Genomic DNA, 8,620 nt, shown 5'->3' on the forward strand with positions numbered 1-8,620 from the left:
GCACTGGAGCTCCTCGACTCGAGGGCAGGGCGTCGCATCCCGGCAGGATCCGGTGTTGATGGCCACGGGGCTGTGGCACCCGTCGGTGTTGATGCTATGGGGGCCAAGGCGCCCGTGGGGACAATTTGAACCGCACAAGGGTGTGTGGCGTATCGCTCGAGGGATCCAAAAGCACTGCAATGCCACGACCAGGTATCTTGACGGAGATGCCACAACCAGGGTGTGTGGGGTTCAGGGTCGCGGTGCTCGGATTCGACGACGGGGATGTCAGGGTGGAAAGGGGAGGGTGGGTGGTGCTCGACGGCAGGCCCGATCGAATCCATCATCAGCTTTGGAAGGAGAAGGTGAACCGCACGGGGTCCCCAATCGCGAGGGAGAGAGAAAGGTGGAGGTACCAGGGGGCCACGGCCACCGGCGGAGACCGAACAACACACACGCACTGCAAAAAGAAAAAACTGGGCTGCAGCACTTGGTCGTCAGGAAGGTCGCTATCAAACGGGATCCATGGTGTGGCGCAGATGACATACACAGACGACATGTTGGGTGAGTGAAGCTGCAGTATTTCTTCTTTCCCCTGTCCCTGTTACTCTTACTGCTGGCTCTGTTGTACAAGAATAGAGTGTCGGTCATATACAGTGCATGACAAGAACATAGTTGCTGCTTCTTAGACAAACAGCTAAAGAATGATGTTTGAGGGGCAAGATGATGAACAAGCTACTACGTAGGATGGATCCGGCAAGAAACAACAACAGCATTCTTATATACATGGTGCACAACCTAACCGCAATAAATGAATTCAGGAACAAGCTAGGATGGATGCACAAACAATTCAGCAACAACATGTTGTTGTGCTATTGCGCCTCCATGCCATGGCGCCACCTGCGGGGCACAAGCGAGATGTGAGGGAGAGGTGAGGAGGAAGAAGGAAAGGAGAGAGAGGAGGGCGCTCACCTCCGGTGCTGTTGTGCTGTTGTCGTCCAGCGCATCGGCGTGGGAAGGGGCGGGTGGCCGGAACCGTACTGCTTGCCCGCCACACCAGCAGCTCCATGCATTTGATGCTGCCGCCATGGGGATGGGGAGCCCGCATGCTCACGTCGGATAGGGAGGTGGAGGGAGCCCAGCCTATGGTTCCACCGGATCCGGTGGTGATGGCCGGCACCATGGCCCGTGGCAGTCGGATCTGGTGGGATCCATCAAGTGACAGTCAAATTTGCTAGGGGGAAGTGGCCATCATTGCGCGGGACGGGGGCACTGCAAGGAGGCAGTCGTGGTTGCGGCGGTGGGGAAGGTGGTTCTTCGGGGGAGGAAGGTGGGCACGAGGGAGGCCCTTGTTGCCTCGCACGACGCAGCAGGTGAAGTGGCGGTGCGGGGTCGCAGCCGGAAGAAGGAGGCGCGGGTGGGGCGGGACTCTGGCGGAGCTAGAAGAAGGTGGAGGAAGGGGTGGGAGGGCGCTCCGATGGCGCGGGGTCGGCGCTCCGACGGGCTGTGGGCTGCTCGGGGTTGGGGTGGTAGTGGCTGGGGAAGAAGGTGGGTGGCGGGGAATTGGGCGGCGGGGTTGCTGCCATGGGAGGTGGGCGGTGGGGAATTGGTAGGCAGAGGATGAAGGTGGAGGAGGGTGGAGTTGTGGTAAAGAAAGTGTCGGTGGGGGTTGGGCGGTTTTTCGTTTTGTTGCAGCTCGGTTCGGTCTGCGGTAGGTTCGCTTCGGTGGTTTGGGCAGTGTAGAAGTGTTAGCAGAATAAGGTTTAGTGTTAGCAGAATAAGGTCTTAAGGGGTGTTATTAGAATAGACCTACCCTATATATATATATATGTGTGTGTGTGTGTGTGTGTGTGTGTGTGTGTGTGTGTGTGTGTGTGTGTGTGTGAAATTCTGTGAAATTGAATGAATTTAAAAAAAACCAGAAAAAACAAGGGCTATATAGGATCTTTGCCATCTGCTAGTGGACGACAAAGAGGACACGTGGCAGTTACTTGTGCAAACTGGCAACATTGGCTGCCTATTTGGTCATTTTGCCGTCAGTAAGCGGACGACAAAGTGACCAAATAGGCCTGGCAAACAGGGCCATCTATGCCGTCTGTTGGCAGACGACATAGTTGGCCACGTGGCAGCTTCCCATTACTGCCCTAGCTAAGCTCTTTGCCGTCCGTCAGCGGACGGCAAAGAGCGCCGTTAACCCCCTAACGGCTTTCATCCCACTCCACTGTTGTCCGTCATCGTTGTCGTCTGCTGGCCTCAGATGGTGGACGGCACAATCCTTTGCCGTCCGTTTCTATGAAGCGGACAGCAAAGAAGGCCTTTGCTGGCACGTGTTTAGCCGGACGGTTTGCCGTCCGCTGGCTGACGGCAAAGGCTTTTGTCGTCCGTGATCAATGCCTTTGCCGTTCGCCATGGCGAATGGCAAAGAAGCTGATTCTAGTAGTGATGTGATAAGATAATTCGTAACGGGTAACAAGTAATAAAAGTAACTAAGGTGCAGCAAGGTGGTCCAATCCTTTTTTTAGCAAAGGACAAGCGTGGACGAACTCTTATATAAAGCAAAGCGCTTTCGATGACACATGAGAATTACTGTCAAGCTAGTTTTCATCATGCTCATATGATTCCGCGTTTGTTACTTTGATAATTTGATATGTGGGTGGACCGGTGCTTGGGTGTTGCCCTTCCTTGGACAAGCCTCCCACTTATGATTAACCCCTCTTGCAAGCATCTGCAACTACGAAAGAAGAATTAAGATAAATCTAACCATAGCATGAAACATATGGATCCAAATCAGCCCCTTTACGAAGCAACACATAAACTAGGGTTTAAGCTTCAGTCACTCTAGCAACCCATCATCTACTTATTACTTTCCAATGCCTTCCCCTAGGCCCAAATCATGGTGAAGTGTCATGTAGTCGATGTTCACATAACACTACTAGAGGAAAGACAACATACATCTCATCAAAATATCAAACGAATACCAAATTCACATGATTACTTATAACAAGACTTCTCCCATGTCCTCAGGAACAAACGTAACTACTCACAAAGCATATTCATGTTCATAATCAGAGGAGTATTGAATAGCATTAACGATCTGAACATATGATCTTTCACCGAATAAACCAACTAGCATCAACTACAAGGAGTAATCAACACTACTAGCAACCCACATGTACCAATATGAGGTTTTGAGACAAAGATCGGATACAAGAGATGAACTAGGGTTTGGAAGGAGATGGTGCTGGTGAAGATTTTTATGGAGATTGATCCCCTCTCGATGAGAGGATTGTTGGTGATCACGATGGCTTCAATTTCCCCCTCCCGGAGGGAAGTTTCCCCGGCAGAACAGCTTCGCGCGGAGCCCTAGATTGGTTCTACCCAGGTTCTGCCTTGAGACGGAGGCGCTTCATCTCGAAAGCTTCCTTCTGATTTTTTTCAGGTCAAAACATACCATATAGCAGAAGATGGGCACCGGAGGCCTGCCAGGGGGGCACCAGAGGGGGGGGGGCGCCCAAGTAGTAGGGCGCGCCCTCCACCCTTGTGGCTTCCTGGTGGGGCCCCTCTGGTACTTTATTCGCCCAATATTTTTTATTAATTCCAAAATGACTCTCCGTGAATTTTCAAGACTTTTGGAGTTGTGCAGAATAGGTCTCTAATATTTGCTTCTTTTCCAGCCCAAAATTCCAGCTGTCGGCATTCTTCCTCTTCATGTAAACCTTCTAAAATAAGAGAGAAAAGGCATAAGTATTGTGATATAATGTTTAACAACAACCCATAATGCAATAAATATCAATATAAAAGCATGATGCAAAATGGACGTATCAACCACCTGATTCTTGATGAGTGGTAAAGGGGAGCTAGACAGAATGGTTTGGTGGGTGTTGTTCATCCACTCAATAACATGCAAAGTAAGCTTGCTATTTGGGGTGCCAAGTAGTTCGAGTGCTTGTCTCGGAAAGTTCAAAAACTACGCGAGAAGCTCAATCAGCTTTGGGGCCAGTCTGTGGGACGTGGTCCGACCGACGAAGAGCGGGTTGTGGTCAAGCAGCTACGAGAGGCACTATGACAGGAGATCTGGATGCGTCAGCGATCCAGGGTTATGTTGCTTCAAGAAGGGGACCATAACATTACATATTTTCAGGCAAGCTGCACAAAGGAAGCACATGAATAGAATTGAGAACTTGGAGAGGGCGGATGGCTCCACGGTCAAATGCTTGAAGAAAGTCATGCGAAAGTCCAAAGGTTTTTATCAGCCCTTATATACCTCCTAGGTTTTCGGCCAATGGATGATCTGCTCAATACTATTCCTCCCAAGGGGTATGCACTCATGAATGAGAATTTGACAAGCCTTTTACGACAGAGGAGGCTAGGACTGTGTTGTTTCAGATGACACCGTCCAAAGCACCGAGAGTGGAAGGGTTCACAACGAGCTTTTCTAAGCGGCATTGGAACCTTCTAAAGGATGCTATAGTGTCGACAGTTTTGGATTTTTTGAATGGGGGTGAGACACCAGTAGGAATGAGTGACAATTTGATTACTTTGATTCCCAAGGTACGACCCGTAATGTATATCGTAGTATCGCCCTATTTCTTTGTGCCCAGTTTTGTACAAAATTTCCTCCAAGTGGATCACCAATAAGGCTAGGGGATTTATGGGTGAGACATCAGTGAGGAGCAAAGTACTTTTGTTCCTGAACGTCTTATTACAAATAATGTTCCGATTGCTTACGAAAGCGTACATGTGACGAGGTGAAGGAAGGGGGGCAAAAACAGTGTTTGTGCAGTAAAACTTGACATGATGAAAGCGTATGACCGAGTTGGGTGGCATTTCTTTGAGGCAATCATACCGAGAATGAGGTTTAGTTCAAGTTTTGTTAGACTGGTTATGGAGTGTGTCATTATCAAAGTGGTTAACCCCCTCAATAAACTTTGCCTACGAAAGTTCTAATTCTTTTCTAAATTCATATTCTTTGGAATTTTTTACTATGCGTGTGAGTGAGAAACTTCTGCCATATTTTACACCTTTTACAGGACTCCGTCAGAGAGACCTCATGTCACCATACTTGTTCAAGTTGTGTGCGGAAGGATTTACATCTCTTTTGAATCTGTATGGGGTGCACATGTGGACAGAGAAATACGTGTAAGTGCTCAATGATCTTGGGTTAATCATCTGCTCTTTGTTGATGACAACTTGATTTTCATTAATGCGAAGGTGACTAGTGCTCAAAGATTGAACAAGGTGCTGAGAATCTATGGCGACTATTCAAGATAGCATGTGAATAGAAGAAAAGTTCAACTTATTTTAGTCTGAACATGTCATATCCAGTCTGGAGGGACCTGAAGTTTTTGTTGGACATAATAGTTGAAGCTTTTAATGAGAGATGCTTGGGGTTCTCAACTGCTATTGTTTGCATCAATAGCGGAACGTTTGATCACATTGGTGAAAGGGTCAGGAGTAAGCTGCAAGGAGGCTCGGAGAGGCTTATTTCATGTGTTGGCAAAGAGGTTCGCTCAAAGTCTGTAATCGAAACAATTATGACATACTCGATGAGATGTTTCAAGTTAACGAAGTAGGTCTGTAAGGGGATTTCTTCGAGCATGGCGAGGTACCAGTGGAGAAACAAAAATAGAAAGTAGAAAAAAGATTAGCCCTAATAGTTAACCTTACAACATCTGTAACCGAACTCTCAAAGGAACCCCTCTCAAATTTCTTCTCAAATACGAGGAGCTAAAAAAATGTTTGAGGCTAGTCAAAAACCCAAATTTAACTCCTCAAATTCAAAATATGCACAAACATCTCATTCGAAACTCAGATTTTAAACTAGATTAAGACCACATAGTGCATACTTATAAATAGTTGTTCATAACACAACGTCATAGTCCATAATTAAAAGCAGATAAAACTTATTCAGGGCTAAACTAAAACTAAAACGAGCACTAATTCTAGCCGGAGTCGAGGTTTATCACCGTTTGCTTGCCGGATCCCGTCGCCCGGACGTCGCGGGTGCCCTGCTACGACTTCGATGCATCGCCGTAGTCGTCGACGGCGCGGCCGGCCTTCGCCTCACGCTCGTCGGCGATGCCCAATGGGCTGCAATCAACACTTGTGGCCAAAGAATATAAAGTTTCAACCTGGACCATAGGATTAGAGATGAACAACGCACAATCCTTGGGAATTTTTATAAAACTTACATCTGTGCCCTCCATCTCCGATCCAACGATCGAGACTAATTTCTTCTATTTTTCACCACAAGCTCTGTTTCTATTGCATAGTCGTCCGCCCGTGGCTCCTCTTCTTGGTCCCGAAGCCATCCACGCGGACCGCGCCTCCTTCGCTCGCCATGGCGTCCAGAGATCTCCGGCGGCTGCTCGACGGCGCAGCCCTCGTCGCCCGCGAGGCCGCCAGGCGCTCCTCCGGGCCCGAAGTTCTCAGGTCCGCCCTCCTCGCCGCCACCGACCTCGCGGGCCTCACCAGGGGCACCCCTCGCCGCCCGCAGCCCGTTCCCCTTCCTCATGAATCCCACCCCGAGGGAGCAGACTCATCTCGCCCCTCGTCTTCCTCCGTCGTGTACTTCTCCCACGACGACGCGCCGCCGGTCGAACCCTCATTGGAGCAGCAACCTCCGCCGCGAGAATCCCTCGACCCCGCCCAGACGCGGGAGATCACCGGCATCCATTCAACCGCTGCAGCCGCAGCCGTGGCTGAACCTGAAGCCGTGGCGGTAGCTAGACCGGAAGACGAGGCAGTTCGCCCTGAGCTCTCACCGTCTTCCACGCCCACGCCCTCGCCCCCGCCCCCGCCCCCGCCCCCGCCCCCGCCTGCTCCTGTGCTGGTGGAGAAGAGGCGCCGGCCAAGGGAGCGGAATGTTCCCTCCACACCGTTCACCCGAGCCCTCGGGTCAGTATATTACACTTTGCAACGATACTGACTGAAAGAAACGTTTATTGTTGTTTACTTGTTTATATGTATGTATGAATCGAATGCCACTAAATCTTCTTCTTTCTTGATGATATGCCGGAAAATATTAAGGTTTGCAGGTCTGGGTGCCGGGCTTGCATGGGGTGGTCTACAGGAATCAGCCCGGCGGGTGATGTATGGCACACCTGTTGGGGATGGCAAGCAGTCAGCACTCTCGCCGTTCTTGTCCGACCAGAACGCTGAGCGTGTCGCCCTTGCGCTGTGTCGGATGCGGGGAGCAGCGCTCAAGGTGGGACAGCTGCTGAGCATCCAGGACGAATCGCTCGTGCCCCCGCCGGTATTATTTGAAGCTGATGCTGCAATATTTTTGGTTTAGCCTTATGTTATGTGCTTGTGATGTGCCACTGAATTTGTGTGCTGATTTTATGTAGGTGTTGGCAGCTCTTGATATCGTTCGTCAAGGTGCCGATGTTATGCCGAGGAAGCAGCTGAATTCTGTCCTTGATGCCGAGCTTGGTCAAGGTTGGTCCTCTAGGCTGAGGAGTTTCGACTATGAACCTTTGGCTGCAGCGAGTATCGGACAGGTTGGACTACCTAAAGCAACTCACTTAGACTTTAAATAATTGCGCACCAAATTATAAGTTTTCACGGTCACCGACAGTTCAACACCGACTGAAGCCAATATACTATTCGTTCCCTCTTTTTTATCAGGTCCATCGGGCGGTCTTGAAGGATGGTTCAGACGTTGTGATGAAAATACAGTATCCTGGAGTTGCTGACAGTATAGAGAGTGATATTGAGAATGTTAGGCGACTCCTGACTTACACAAATCTCATCCCTAAAGGCCTTTTCCTTGATAGAGCTATAAAGGTATTTTTTTTAAAAAAAATATTTATGAAGCAACACAGATCATTCACTATTCTTTAATTTTCTTATTTTACATGTGCACACTATTTTGACAGATATATTTGTATGTCCAAACTATGTCTCTCAAAATAGTATTTGTTCTTCAAATGATCGTTTATGTGTGCTTTGGTCCTAATGATGCACGGGTAATTCACCAAAGGCCGTGGCCGACGGTGTCGGGTAGCCATGGTCGACATGGTTAGGCAGCAGGAGATTGAGAAACTAGGGAATTCGATTGGATCCAGAGAGCATATGGGGAAGAGAGATGTCATGTGGTTGGTGACTTGTGGGAGGATTAAAGGGAAGATGATAACTGTGGGCAGCAGGAGGATGTTGCCCTGGACCTCTACCACTCTACGGCAGCCATGATGGGGCTTCCGTGCAGCGAAGGCAGCGCTGGAGAAAGGGGAGGGATAATTGAGATCTGTTTATTGCTTGCCTTTAAGGAGCTAGAGGCAGGCACTATACATGACTTGAGGCCTAAGTTCAGATCCTAACAAACTTGGGAACAAACTCTAGAGATAGGATCCTACTAAACTAAAAGGATACAGATGAATAGATTGTCTGGCGAGGTACCAACCGCAGAGCCGACGACTTGAGTGTCCTCGAGCTCCTCCCCTCCCCTCCCCCGACCCCGCGCCCGCGCCGCCTCCCCGGGGGGCGGCCGGGGCGGCTCCCCCCGCTCGCCTCTCCTTCCTCCTCCCCCGTGCCCCTCCCCCCCGCCGCCGCCGGCGGCGCCCCTGGATCTGGCCGGGCGGGCTGGCGGCGGCGGGCTCTCCCTTACCCCGCGCGCACACCTCCTGACCCGGGGGCAGGG

At 50.1% G+C, this 8,620-nt stretch overlaps 1 protein-coding gene across 1 annotated transcript in view; it reads left to right on the top strand.

Moving 5' to 3' along the window:
* The first annotated feature begins 6,277 nt into the window (after positions 1 to 6,277).
* The window catches only part of LOC119323734 (protein ABC transporter 1, mitochondrial-like), a 6,723-nt gene continuing 4,380 nt past the window's right edge, over positions 6,278 to 8,620 (top strand). The window contains exons 1-4 of the mRNA XM_037597439.1: positions 6,278 to 6,876; positions 7,009 to 7,234; positions 7,329 to 7,481; positions 7,609 to 7,767. Of these exons, the coding sequence (XP_037453336.1) occupies positions 6,320 to 6,876; positions 7,009 to 7,234; positions 7,329 to 7,481; positions 7,609 to 7,767 (1,095 nt within the window). The 5' untranslated portion in view covers positions 6,278 to 6,319. The remainder of the gene's footprint in view (positions 6,877 to 7,008; positions 7,235 to 7,328; positions 7,482 to 7,608; positions 7,768 to 8,620) is intronic.

Source organism: Triticum dicoccoides, chromosome 6B (genome assembly GCF_002162155.2).
Source record: "Triticum dicoccoides isolate Atlit2015 ecotype Zavitan chromosome 6B, WEW_v2.0, whole genome shotgun sequence".
NCBI lineage: Eukaryota > Viridiplantae > Streptophyta > Magnoliopsida > Poales > Poaceae > Triticum > Triticum dicoccoides.